General features: G+C 35.8%; 1 protein-coding gene across 1 annotated transcript in view; it reads left to right on the top strand.

The window, feature by feature from the left end:
- SKAP2 (src kinase associated phosphoprotein 2) overlaps positions 1 to 14,439 on the top strand; it is a gene marked incomplete at its 5' end in the record, with an annotated part of 47,638 nt that extends 33,199 nt beyond the window's left edge. Inside the window, 2 exons of the mRNA XM_010183015.1 lie at positions 4,633 to 4,745; positions 14,347 to 14,439. Coding sequence (XP_010181317.1) covers positions 4,633 to 4,745; positions 14,347 to 14,439 — 206 coding nt within the window. The remainder of the gene's footprint in view (positions 1 to 4,632; positions 4,746 to 14,346) is intronic.
- Positions 14,440 to 15,053: the final 614 nt, after the last annotated feature.

Here is a 15,053-nt window from a genome sequence, read left to right as displayed (position 1 = left end):
GAGTTCTTTTTAGTTCTTCATAAGTCTTGATGCTGACTTTTGCTGCTGGATAGCTTTATATCAATTGCTAGTGACCTAATTATTTAAAAATGCCAAAACACTGAAGAGTTTCAGTTGTATAACATGGCTTGCTGGATCTTTTTTTGCTACCACTATCCACCCATTTTCATTTCCACAATCAATATTTCATTAAGTGTCACGTTCTGTGCTCTCTCAGTGTAAATACCTTGATTTTAGAGTAACTAAGGAACAGCAGGAGAAGGGAAGTGAGAAAGATTATACTGAACAGATTGGGCTAGATTAGAGGTAAATTCCAAATAAATACACTACAGTTATTTTGCCATTATTTCATATTTGTTCTGGCATGTGGGAAAGAGGGCAAGTAAGTAATGGGCATTCTTTGCAGTTTAGGACATCCTCAGAACAAACAAATAACTGCGTTCTTTAATAGGGTATGTCTCATCTGGGCACTGAGACTCAACACTGAGAGTCTAAATCACTTGTGTGAGATGGAGTCATTCTGGTAGTGTTAATTATGAACTTCACCTGTCTCTCCGTCTTTAACCCTTCAGTATGGTAAATACTGAGCACATCATCACCAAAAGGGAGTACCGTAATTTTACAGAAGTTCACCTCTTTAAAATATTGTTAAGTAGCCCAGACTTGTCATCTTCAAATCAGATGCTATAAACTTTTGAAGAATCTGATCAAGAGTCAAGGAATATGAATCAGAATGGCAAACCATTTAACATACTGGGCAGTGAACCACAGTGGTGAGAGAAAAACATACCTGCATGTTCCTTCTTTCCACAAGCACTGTGTAAGCAGATAATACAACTACTAGCTCTGTCACTACCATAGTAGGGTTTGCTAACTTAGATGTCACCAATGTTAAAATGGAAGATCAGTGGAAATCAGGCACAATCACATTTATTCTAATGTTTTAATGTTTAAGTAGTGTATTTCCATACTGGGGCTGTAATTCCTGTTTTTGTTTTGGTCAGTTTAGTTTTCTGCCAGGTTTGTGCTCTGAAATGGCAAGTACCAAAGTTGTTAAAATTAATATATTTTCCCAGATTTTGTCTATTGAGGCTTTTATAATATTCTTATAATCCCCCCCCGCCCTTGAGTAATCCATGAGCATTCTTTAGTTTTAAACAGTCTGCAATATTTGAAGTGCATGCTTGAGTGATACAGATGTCAGATTTTTTTTTTTTTACCTTAACTCTTCACCTTTCTTTCTTCAAGTGTGTAGTGTCAGGTGCCAGTATTTTTCAGGGAAATAAGCAGTCTGAGTCTACCATCGGCAAGGCTGGCAGCCATTGCTGTTTGATCCGTCAAACTCTAAAGTGTTTTCATCAGTATATTGGACAAAAATATCTGTTGTTCATATTACTGTTACTGGAAAAACAGAGATTATAGAAGAAAACCATGAAGAATTCCTTGTGGAAGAGTTTTGGAAACTGTTGGATAGTTGCTCATCCAGATAGCTGTCCTGGAATGAAAGGAGTATTTAATGAAGAAACAATCTATCCAAAATCCTGCTGAGCCATTTCTTGTAATTGGGAATATTAAAAGCAGTGGGCAGTTAAGAAGAAACTGCTTTCTACCCTCTGCTGCACATTTTAATTTTTTTAATCCCATCTTATTCATATTTGGGGCTAAGTGACCATGCCTTCAAAATACAACAGACTTATTTTAGCAATTATGTCATCATAGTATTTTTAAGGCACAAAACATTTCACAGTGTGTAAGAATAAAGTGTAATTGTGACAGAGTAATGCCAGCAAATCAATACCTTTTGAATTTGAACTCTAATGAGCATGTAAGTTCTTGAAGCTAAATCCACCAGCTGTTATCAGGTATTACATGTGATTAAGAAGCTCCACATAATTTCATTACCATATAAATATCAAATTCCTTTACCCAAGTCTCCTGGTTTTGTTTTATTCTGTTCTTCAGAGGCAGTCAAATTAAATTTGGTAGGGTACTCTCTAACTGAAAGAGGCTGAAGTAAGAAAGAATGGGCTTGTGTTTTACACAGGTGTTTGCAGCTCTTTTTTTTGTTTTGTTTTGTTCTACCTCTGTGTTTGTGAAGCACTCATTTGATGAAGCATTTTGCCCTTTACATGTATGTATTCTGAATTTAATTTACAATTGGCTTTTGTGCGTGTGTAGTTGCACTTACAGAATTTGGAGAAACTTGTGCTGGTGGGTATGAGAGGGGATTTCGATTTGAAGGTAACACTTTTTGAAAGACCAGCATAGTTGTTCACAAACTTACACTGGCACTCTCTCTCCCTATTTCTAAGTTCTTTGCTCCTGGTATACTGGTAAATGGCTTTCTGAGAAATGTGGCTTTCTGATTTAAACAACTCTGTCTGATGTTAAATTAACATATGAGGGCACAGAGCCATGGTTAGTCTTTGGGCAACATCTTCACTGCAGCAGTAAGCTTCTTTTAAAATGCATCTTTTCCAGTGTTGCTGTGTTAATAGTTGAGTTGCTTTCCCACTTTAAGCTTTAATTAAATGCTCATGATGAACATCTAAAGAGAGAGGTATCTCACCCGCTGTGGGTTCTCTTCTGTTGCTGATGCTGATGCTCCTCATGTAACTCTCATTACTGTTAACAGGAGTTACTTCAGGCACACAAACAGACCTCAAAGTGATAAAGATCAGTGTGAAAAGTCAAGATTTTTTCAGTTCAGTTCTGAAAAAGTAAAAGCCCTGATTAATGTATTTTAAGCCAAATCAATAAGACAACTGCTGAAAGAATTGAAAGGTGGGATATACAGAAATAGCTCTTTTAGTTTTGGGTGGTTTTTTTTCTTTTTCTTTTTTTTTCACGTGGGCTTTTTCACATTGTCTTTTGTGTGATAGAGCTGGGAACTGTGATCAGTCCTGTATCAAAAGCCTGAGGAGAGATTCTGATTTAATATTTATTACAAATTAATTAGGGGCTAACCTGTGTTACTGTTTATACTTGTGCTATGCTAAATTGATAAATAATGAGCTGACGAATGGGAAGGGCCAAAATTTCAAACTGATTCTGCTTTCCTCTTGACATTATTCTATCTATGCATTTTACAATAACTACATCTATTATTTCTGAATGGTCAGGAATTTTTGTGTACGTATCTATTGCTGCTTCTGGTGTGATGACAGAGGAATTTGTGCACTGGTAGTCAGAACGCCCCCTAGTGCTATATAGCAAGTGGTAGCTACTAATCACCAGTTTATGGAGAATTAAATGGTGGATAACTTGCATAGCAGCTTTAAATTCAAGGTTGTGAATATTTAGCCTTATGACAGTATTGGCATCAAAACAAGATAGCACAGAACACAGACTGAAATGGATACACAGAAAATAATCTCGCTCACACAGAGTATTAAAATTAAAATCTTAAGTACTTGTCAAAATAGGGAAAACTATAAGTTTAATACTGCTATATTTCTTTATAGCGTGACACTTTCTCTAGCTCGATACTTGATATTTTAGCAGGAATTTTTCAGTAATAAAGTGAACCAATCATGATTAAATTGTAAACTGTAAATAATGGTGTAGAGTGCTAACGACTTGCAAATGTAACTGGTATATATTGAAATAACCAGCAAGCCTGCTGTTCAAGGATCATATAACAAAACTAAGATGACAGCCTTGATCCAGCCAGTTCAGTGATATTTATGTTATCAGAATTAGAAGATAGCTTTCCAGTGATGTAAATTATTAGTACATATACATTCTGTCTGGTTAGTGTATACATAATGTAACTGGTCATCTTAGTGGTATTGCTTACATTCTTTTTGCATTAACTCATCACACTCCATTCTCATGGAATTAAAAACAGGAAATAGTTTGCAGTGTAACAGAAGCACCCTGTGTATTTAACCGTGTGTAAGCGCTGTGTTTCAATAGATGTACTCTGTATTGCAAGTGTATGACAAAGCATTTATTACTGTGTTACTGCCGTATTACAGAGCAAAGAGTGCTAAATAATCAATCAGTTAATGGTCTGTATGGCAGCTTGAACACAGCACATCCATTGTGCTTAGGCTGTTAGAAGGATGAGTTTATGACTGTAGTGTAGTTGCATGTTTAGCCAGAGCTTAATGTCCTAAGCTGGAGCTGACACAAATATTTTTAAAATGCAGCTTCAGCAACAGTTTCCAAGTTTTCCAATATTTCAGAAGGAACAATCAAGGATTATCTCAAAGGTTCTCAGAGAAGTTATTTAGTTTTGTTTGAATGGGGGAGTGTATCACAAAATACTTACTTTGGCTTCCTTTCAGAGATTAATTCTATTCTAGCAATTTTATCAGTTTCAAGTTGAGATACAAATACGGCTTGCTGGAAATATATTAGTTGAGGAAAACTAGCTGCTTTAAGTTGCAGCTGGAAAATGCTTTGAAAACCTGTGGCTACATGTCTTTAAGGGATACAACTTGCCAGTGAAGGGCTCGCACATTAAACTTGTTTTCCGCTTGCTTCTGTGGTATGAAGAAGCTCTTTCTACAAAGAAGAGTAAGAAATGTGCACTAATAAATTGCTTTGTAGTATCCAGAGATTTAAAGAGTTACTTTAGTCTTTCAATCTTTATCCCTTTTTAATTAGATGCCATTTTCTTTGCAGATGACAAAAATACCGATTATGCCAATTTCTATCAAGGTTTGTGGGACTGCACAGGAGATGTACCTGATGAGCTGACATTTAAACGTGGTGACGTTATCTACATTCTCAGCAAGGTACGGCCTGCCACTGGAGCTAAAGAGTAGTAAAAAGAGAGCCATGGCAGAAAGGCACATTCCCACAGTTCTGCGAGGGGAAACTGGCACTCCCTTTCAGATCCTTTGTTTGCAATCAGATATTCACTGCAATTAATTATTTTGTCTCCCGTTAAATCAGCTAACAAATGGTAGCCAAGATTTAACAAGTAAATAAACATGCTTTTAAGTTAATTCCTGTTACATGGCTATGTTTTAAATGTGATTATAGTTCGTCTGACAATGTGCTTTCTGCTGGTAAAAGTTAACCTTGTGGAATTTAAAATTATCTTGTATGTTATGCTTTTTGTTTCCTGTTTTATGTTCCTCACTGTGCTGATCTGGCTTTCTGGGCATCTTGCTACAGAAGATGTTTTTGTTTTTTCAAGCTGTGCTTTCATCTTTGTATGTATATTGGAATTGTTCTGACAGCTCAGATTCCAAATTGTTGCTGTGGCAGATTTGGGCAATTTTTAATTTACTGCTTTCGTGTTTGCAAAGCAAATGAGAAATATAATTTATCTCATCTGAAGTGATGATAAGCAGTGTAAGCGTGAAATTTTATTCTACTTTAGTGTTGGCTAATTTTCTTATATTTCCTTATCCCCTCCCCCCTAAAAACACACCAAACAAAAAAAAACCCCCTGCAACCCAAAAAACAAACCCCAAAACCTCTCTTAAAATATATATCTCATGGTCCATTGAAGTCTACTTCTGAACAATTCATCAAAGGAAATTTCTCTTTTTCCCACACATTAGGGAAAAAAGCACCCAAACCGGAGCTTTTCAAGTTCTCATTGAAAAAAATGCCTTAAAATATATATAGAATATATATCTCAGATGTAATTGCCATTCAGTATAATGCCAGAGATATTGTAGGTCATTGAAATATACAAGTAGGTGCATGAAAGCTAAAGGCCAAGTAGGTGCACGAAAGCTAAAGGCATCTGTTTGCCTTAGTTTCAAACTCTTCGGTTTTGACAGAATTGCTTTAAATCTGTGATACCTTTAACTGCAATGTTTCCAGATAATAAATGTAACAGCTTCTGCTTAAATAAATTTAAGATTTATGGATAGAAAGATAGTCCTATATAAAAATATAGAAGATATATTACTAATGGTAATGTGACCATGTATGTCTTTTGAGGTATTTCATTGTCACTTAAACTAATAACTGAATTGCATTACTAAAGGCGGGATAACACTCTTGGATTGGGCAGACTTTCAGTTATACAGCACTGAAGAATGGTATTAATTTAAAATAACCACCTCTTCCCCCTTTCCCTCTCTGAAAAAAAGCCCATGAACAAACAGATTCCACTGTAGGAGTTTGGTCTCTTTGTAGGTTGTGCTCTGCTGGTACAGTATGGGGACTAATAAAATCTTAATCTTCAGCTTCTAGGTAAAAAATACTTTGCTACTCCTTTCCCAAAAGAGTGAGAAATTTAATTTAAAATATGGGCCAGAATAGAAGAACAGTAGCTTAAGTTGTCCTCTGTATATCAACTGTCTTGTGGTCATGTTGTGATTAATCCGTAATCGGTCCTTGAAACAGGTCCACGGCTGCTGCAGATATATAGAACCTCTCTCTTTGGAAATTATTTTTACTCCAAAATGCAGCCCAGAAAATTCAGCCCTGTTTCGCTTAAAGATTGTTACAGCTTTTTCAGAAAAATGAGTGCTGGCCACTATTGCCAGCTTTGAATTTAGGGTCCTTGGAGGGGAAAGTGCCAGAGAATTATCCATCTTAACCATCCATTTGATTCAGTTTCAAGGTCTGGTCATTTACGAGCTGTTTGTCTGGTAAGTAAAAATATAACCAAAGGAAAAGTGAACCTATCCCCCCTGAAGTGGGTCAGGACTTTTCTTCAAAAAAATATTTCCTAATCCACTACATTAATACTTGGATTTTGCAGCAGTCGGCAGGAATCCTTGGCATTTTTTTTATTTTTTCACACCATCTAGTGGTTGAAAATGAGAGATGCAAGTACTGACAGGAGGTGATGTGTATGGATCCAAAATGGTGTCATAAATTCAGCTTCAGCTTGAACCTAGCTATGGCTTTATTGCCTTTCTATCATATGTCAGCCAGGTATGAACATTACTCTTGAAAATCACATTTTGCTGATAAGGAAGTAAGTATTGGTATAGCAGTATTATAGTAGGAAGGGTGAAGCATTAACAAAATATTGAGCATATTTGTGCAACATGTAATAGTTCTTTGTTTTACAATGAAATATAAATGGTATGGCTTGCTCTGACGAACGTGATAAGATAGATATTTGTCTCTCCCAGCAACAGTTAAGCCAAAGCGATATATTTTTACCTGCTTTTCACATACCTTTATAGAAATTAGGGGAAAAGTGACTATTTTGTTTCCAAGAAATGAGATCATTAGTACAACAGAAATAATTATGAACCACTGTAGCAAATTTGGGCATTGATATAATTTCAATAAAGCAAGAGGAGCAATATATTACATGTAAGTTTCTACGTGAATGCCTTTTAGAAGAGTGAGCAAGATTTCAGTTTGGCAACATTTACTTCTGAAAATAGCTAAGCATTATGCAAAGACAAATCCCCCATAATTGGCTTTAAACTGAGCTTCAAAATTCAATGTTAGTGTAATGAACATGATTTGCATTCTTATACCGTGATAATACAGATACTTATGCCTGACTCATGTAATTACTGTAGAAAAGCATGTTTTCCTTGTTTTAAAGGTGCATTCAAAAAATATTTTAGCTTTTACCTGAATATTTATGTCTATTGTGGTTTCTGTGTGGCAGCAGTCCTATGGGCTCTTACAGAAAAAGTCCCAAAATTTTTTTCCTACTTTTTTCTGCCTTTGAGAGTTTCCTTCAAAAGCTGTTTTCAGTCTGAGCAGAATTAACAGAACTGTTGTAATAGTACTTGTTAACTTTTTATTTAAAAAATAGTTAACTTTTCAGATTAATTGATCAATGTATCTGTACAGATAAACTCATACTATTATAATTTTAATTTATAATATACCTGAATATTCAAATGGCTTTTGTAACTTATGCTATGAATCATGTGAACTTTGAGAAAATTGTATGCCCCTCTTCCACTCTGCAGTAGAAAACATTTTGTAGCTCTACTGATAGAGGGACTCATTAATAATATTTCTTAGTTAATATTGACTTCTTAGTTAATATTGACTATTAGAAATGCAATACTTGGGCATCCTGTTTCCTAAAAGGATGATTGCTCTTAACTCCTGCTCATTTATGGGCCTGCCTTTGCTTTCAAGCCCATATGATAAATGGGGAAACAAACCATGACATAACAATCCTTTTAATAAATCTTCCTTAAGCTCTTACTCAAGAAATCAATTTCCAGAAATAAAGACAACTGTGAGCGGAGGTAGCCATATTATTTTTTTTTTTAAGTTTGATATGCACAATTTATGCAAGTGCAGCACTTGCAGTATTTGCTTGCAGTTTGGTTTTTTTAAGTGCATGTTTTGTGTTGGGAAATTCCACAGTTTCATCAGCAAATGCAAGTAGTAATGGAAATTAACTTAGACGTTAGCAAACACCTGCTTAATAGAATTACTGACACTTCTTAACTTTTAAACTATCTCAATCCCCATCTCATTTGTATTTATGTTTGCATTAAAATTTCAAACAATACTTGAAACCAGAAATTATATCTCAAACTGGAATTCTCCTTATCTGTTATTATTTCAATGCATGCCATTGCAATATAATGCTGCTCACTCTAGTATTTATGATTTTTTAAAAAGTCTTATCTATGACTTAACCCTTTTATCTAGAATTTTCCAAGAAAGTAGAGTGTTAAATTGCTACCTAGATTACCCTCTTTTCAGTGGTTGTACACTTCCAGTGTGGCAGATTTTTATTCTTTCAATACAACAAACGTCTGTTAAAACTCTCACATCTCAATCTGCATTTTTTGCTTAGTGAAAAGACAGAGAAATCTCCATAGCTCAGGTTACTGCTTCTGAAATAAAGCACAACTTAACAGTGCAGCTGTTTCACTATCAGTGTGAGCATTTTATACATTATCTGTGTAATTTTCATAAAATGTATTTATTCAGTATTTTTTTTTCAAGAAGATGTGAAAGGCATACTAAAATCCTGACTGATTTTTTGTGAGGCTATTTTTTGACTGATCATACTGAGACCCATATTTAACAGTAATTCCTCTTTCCATGACTGTACTGCCTATATCTACCTTAGCAAATAGGGAGTACCAATAGGAGCAGATTTGCAGAATGAAACACTTAGTGCTGAGGCCCCGGTGTCCACACCAAGTGTTTTAAAAGGGGTTTGGTGTCCAAAGAGGTCTATTCTGGTTTTGTGGAATGAGAGCACATTAGTGATTGGAGCACATTCAATTGCAGCTTCCGTTTTAATTTCATCTGAAAGAAATGTAGCATGAGTGCTCTGAGACTGACAGCTCGGCAAAGTGAGCCAAGGTGAGGGAAATGGGAGGACTGGGAGATTCACTTCAGTGGGATGCTTCTGATCAAACTAAAATGCAATATGAAAAGTTGTACATTTCCTTCTTTTGGCTTGTTTAGGTATATCCCTTGCAGATAAAAACCAAATAGCTACATGGCTAAACATAAGAGTGAAGGCCTTTAAATGGCAGGTTAGTTAAGACAGACTAATGCAAAGTAACTATAGCTCTGTTGGTTTGCATACTGATGATATGTAAGCAATTACCTACCTGACTAATGGAAAATAAAATGGCCCCTCCGTCACTCTAGAGTGTTTTTGGAGCCAGTTTTTGTTCAGAATTCAGTCTGCTTACTCTGATTTATATTGGAAGTCTTTAACTGGTGTCTATTTTGTCTCATGTCATTGCAGGAAATAAAACCTAATAATGCAACCATACAATAAATCTCAGGCTTATATTCTTAAAGATGACCATTTTATTGCTGTCTTAAAACAACTCTACTACCTGTGAAGAAGTCTCATTCAGTTATCTAAAACATTTGTCATTTTCTGCTTTTTAGAGAAAATCCTGTTCTGTGCTAACGATGCTCCCTGCTTGATAATGTATCATTCAGCAAATACACCAAAGGAAGTTCTAAAATTTTTTAGCTGGTCTGAATCTTCTGGATGAATTAGAGGTGTTTTAAAATATTATCTGGCCAAAATTGTCCTCTAGGATATTATTTGGGAAAAAAAAAATCTCCCTGCCTTCCTCACATCTTTAGCATCATAGGAGAGACTACTTATTTTATCCATAAGCAAGGCTATAGATACATTTTGCTTTTCAGTTTTAAAGTTTCCAGATCTTCAGTCCGTAAGTTAATGTTACTTATAATGCCACTGGAAGAGGGCAAGAGAAAAATCTTGAATTCACACATGTCAGTCGTGGGGTTTTTTTTTAAACACAAGTCCATTGTTATTTTCAAGGCATTGAAACACAATGATGATTTTCAGCAACTCTTTTTAAAAAACAAAACCAATAAAAAACCCACCCCACAAACACGAAAAACATACCATATGTATAGAACAATAGGGACTAATTGCCCAAGAACCAGATGTTCTCAACTTTTGCTGAAGTCAGTAGATGTTAATATGGTGCAGAGCATCTGGAGATCCTCATTTATGCAGAGGATCTGTTCTAAAGGTAGAGACTGTTTTGGAAATCTTATTGCATATTAAAATGTTCTCTTCTTGCACATCAGAATTCTCTTCTGTGTAGTACAAAAATCTTGGATTTAAAAGACACTTGTAAAAAACCAGGTGGCGTGTTTCTACCTACTTGTGTTTTTCCCAAGTGCAAAAACTTTTATGATCAGTGTCTCATGGAGCCATAGGTACGCGTGCATCAGTGCAGTGAAATTGGTGGGATGGGGACAAGGAGAAGCATCTGCTCACAGTGTGTTTGGTTGAGAGCATTTAAGAAGCCTGTAAACCCTGATGGGATTTTTTTTTTCCTCCTGCTATCACAGCACGCTGTACAGAGAGTGTTTTGCCAGAACATTAAATATTAAGTCATAACCTGTAACTTGCTGCTCTGTGAAATTACTTCACTTTGGTTAGTAAATTTCTGCTGGGGGAAAAAAACCAAACCACTCCATGACAGACAGTGAAAATGTAAAAGTAGCTGCAAAAGCATTTGGTCATTTGTTAAGGTGGTTGTTTCGTGTTATTTGGCGTAATATATTCCACTGCCCTGGTGCTTGTCTTCCAGGGGTTGTGGTGGCCCCTTCCTCCCCCCGCCCCTGCCTAGCATGGCCGGGTATGGCAAATGTGCTCCCAGTCACATGGCAGAGGCCTGGCTGCACACTTGTGCATTCTCCTCATCGCAGGGCAGCTGGATCTGGCCCTGCCCCCCTCTCCTATCCCTCTATTTGCCTCGGAGCAATTCATTTGCAGTTATTGAATTTCTTTGGAGAGTTATTTTCATACAGCGAGCATCACAGCACCTCTGGATCTTGATAGCATTTCTACATAAGGAGAAAGCAGCTTTGTGTTAGTAATTACCTAACATTGTCAGGAGCTGACTGCAGGCCTCTTTCTAGTGATAACAGAATAACCACATAATGTAGCTTTATAGCACATGATTAATAGAAAATAATTACACATCCTACAAAGGGATGCAATATTTCTTATAAATTGACTACAATGGTTTCCTGTAGATTAAAGGACTCTTCATTATTTTATCAGTCCTTCTGAAGTATAGTCGCTTGCCTATGTTAGCAGTGATGTTAAGAGCTGAATGCAGTGAGGGATACCAGATGGTAAACTCAGTGGTACCTGAGATCTGAAGCTGATCCTTGCAAAATTACCATGCTTCCCAACTCTTAAGAATTCATATGAAACTCTTAACTGTATTCCTATCCTTCTGCACTTTAATTATTTCCTACAAGTGTGGGCTTTAGGCTTTTATTCTTCACATCTTAAGCAGCTGTAATAGACATATGGACCTCACAACAGCAGTGTATTAATTAAATTATATTGCTACGCAGGAGTTTATAATCGATAACGTTGATAGAAACAATACATCAATTTGGATTTTATATGTGAAGAAAGGACTGATGGGCACTGCTTATCTGCCTGACTAGTAAGCACTCATTTGTGGTACTGAGGACAGGAAGGAGTGGTTAGGATTTCGAAGAGAAATGTCTGTACTTTAATCGCTTTAAAAGAGAGTGCTATCTAATGATTCTAAAACCTGAAATTAAAGTTTTATATTCATGGTAGCCAGGTATCTGCATTATATTTTTGTTCAGACTTCTATAGACTGCAGATAGTTTAATTTGGATTCATGTTGCTCTTGAGACCCATGCAAAGAATAGTAATGTAAAGTAAAAGCTTCAGTGTTGCAATACTGTCTGTATGGTATAATGGTAGCAGTTAAATTAGTTTACTATTCTGTTACATCAACATTCATTTCATCTTCTCAATTAGCTTCATGCGAGAGCAGTAAGTGGTGTATTAGCAAGTAGCAAAGACCAGAAAGTTTTCAAAACAGCAGCATGCTCCTAATTCTAGTTTGAGGTATCTGAATTGTTTCTTTAGAAACCATTATTTCTGAGTTCATGTAGTGTTGCTAAGTGGAACATTTTCTGTGGATAATGTAGTCCACAGGCTTTTTCTATGCCATTTGTCATATGCAATTTAATGACCGTTTAACTAAGCCACTTCCCTCATTTCATGTATTGTTTGCTTTTTTGGCTGATGTCTAGCAAAACTTGTTTAATCACTCTTGTCAGTCACTCTGTGAGTTCCATGTAAGAGCTTAAAAATCTTTTGTTGCTTTTTCTTGGAGAGATTTATTGCTGAGATTCCAGTAGTATACATGAGTACCTCTCCTTTCAGCAATTTCCCACTTCAGTCTAGAAATCCAGTTTGTATATTTAACCAGTGTATTGTGAGATAAACCACAGATTTTTAAACAGGCTGATCTGGAACATTATAAACCTCAGTGTCAGGGCTTTATTTAGCATTTACGGATTTGGGGTGTAATGTGTTCCTCCATGAGAAAGGTTATGAGCAGTTCTTAACTTCTGTGGAAAGCAGTTTGCACTGAGGTTTGGGTTCAGATGCCTCTAGACTTTCAGCCCAGACCCATCCCAGCACTATGTTCTGCAGAGGAAGGTGGAAGAAGGTGGAATTATTTTTGCAGCTTTCTAGTCTGTGTGTTCATGTAATAAATGAGGAGTTTCCTGCTGCTTTTTATGTGGATTTTCTTTAAATAACACTTACTGTAGTATTTTATGAATGGTAAGACAGAATCTTTTAAATCACCAACACACTGTAAAAAGAAGAAAGAAAATACTTAAGACTTCCACAATAAGAAAATAAAAAACTGTGTGTGGGCCTGCATGCAAACATGTTTTTTTTTTTAAAAAAAAAAAGGCAAAAAAAAAAAAAAGGCGCCTGGACCCACATGAAAAGTGGGCCATCAATAGGGTTTCATCGTAGCTAAGCACGGAAGAGCAGAGTACACTGAGCACCTCATAGGACCCTAGAGAACTCTAGACCAGGCCAAATATGCCAGCAGCAAATCATTATAGCTCAGGCTCTAATGAAACTCCATTAACCCTTAAGCTCCACGTGACTATTTATAACCAAAAAACTTTACAGTCAAAATAATAGCTTATAGCGTCATCTCAGTATGACTATTAATTCAAAATCCTACAGCCTTTTGCTTTGCTCATCAGAAGAGCAGCGTAGCAGGAAGCAGATGTTGATCTTCAGAGATAGCTGTGTATTTTGTATTTTCCATGTTTGTTCCAAAGTAATTTCTATCTTACTAATCATTCAATTTTGAATGGAGTCTCTGTTTTAATAATGCTTCATTTGTAACTCAGTATACGTGTACGTGCAATTTCAGCTGTTACAATTTATTGAACCGCTGTTAGGATTGATCTTAAAATATTTACCTCATAGGAAAAAAATTAAATTTGGATCCCACAATACTCTCACTTGGTATTGCTTTGGAAGATATTATTTCTTTAAACTATTGTAATTCATTTTGTTTCATATTTATCTCACTAAGCCTAAACAAATTTCAAACAAAAGTACATTAGTCATCTGTCAGACATATGAGATCTGCTGTAGAATTTTCTGCAAGCCTAAAGCAATAGTAGACTTTGTCCGTAGAAAAAGATTATGTATTAGATATACAGTGTTCCCTTCACATTTGAGCAAAGTAGTATTTAAATAAGTTGATTGTAAGTTTCTTATAGTTTAGGCCTGTGGTACTGAAAGAATCCCAGTTGATTCTTATATGTCAACATTGTGCTATTAGATTTTAGTTACAAAGATAAGGTTTTTATGTTTATGATGAATAGAGGTTGCAGAGGTCAGCTATTTTTAGTAGGTGTTATAGAGAAGCGTGGCTGTAGTTAAGAAATTTTCTTGAGTATGCCCGGCCTTTTTAAAATTTACCTTCCGTCTTTGCCTAACTCTGCTTGTGAATGCCTCTAACAAAAAGATATAATGTTTTAATTTTCAGTTGAAATGATTATAACTGTATATAAGAGAAAGCATCCATAAGGAGTTGCATACAAAACTCTATTGCATTTATATCAGACTAAAGGTTAATATTGCATATTGTTTTCAATTAGGAGTACAATAGATTTGGCTGGTGGGTAGGAGAAATGAAGGGAACCATTGGCTTGGTGCCTAAAGCCTACATAATGGAGATGTATGATATTTGAGAGGCCTCGGTAAGTACATTTTAATCCAATCTTCTGTAATGGCTTATATGTTCCCTTGTTCTCTGTTTCATAAGTATTTTTTTCCTGGAACCTTTGTAGGAGTCCTGTTAACATAAAGATTACGGCAAAATACATTGAATTTTCAATTAAAGCACTTTTTCTGGGATTCTATATGAAATATTAAACCACAGTGTACAACAGATTATATATTTTATAACTGTGTTCCTTTTCCAGATTTTTTTTAAAATAAAATTGGTGTGCTTTCTAGTTAGTTTTGTTACTTTATTAATATGTATATATCCATCTGTGCAGAAAACTGTGGATGGGGATAGTTATTTGGACTGGGCTTGATATGCATGTTTGAGGTTTTTTGATTAATTATGAACTTTCAACTTCCCTCTCCCTGATCAGGAGAAATCTGCACTTGAAATCAAGAGTGGTGTGCAGCTGCAGTTCACAGATGCAGCCTCTGAAAGAAGATTCTGCCATACACATTTTGTGGTTTCAATGAATGTAGTCAGATCGCTGCTTTGTGTATATTAAACAATAAAAAACTGTAATTGATCATAATTGTAGAATGTGTTCTTCTTAGCCACTTTTTATAGCATCGTAAT

This window comes from Mesitornis unicolor, unplaced genomic scaffold, assembly GCF_000695765.1.
Source record: "Mesitornis unicolor isolate BGI_N332 unplaced genomic scaffold, ASM69576v1 scaffold36940, whole genome shotgun sequence".
Taxonomy (NCBI): domain Eukaryota; kingdom Metazoa; phylum Chordata; class Aves; order Mesitornithiformes; family Mesitornithidae; genus Mesitornis; species Mesitornis unicolor.
The sequence above is the reverse complement of the archived record's forward strand: the minus strand, read 5'-3'. Positions and strand labels throughout refer to the sequence as shown.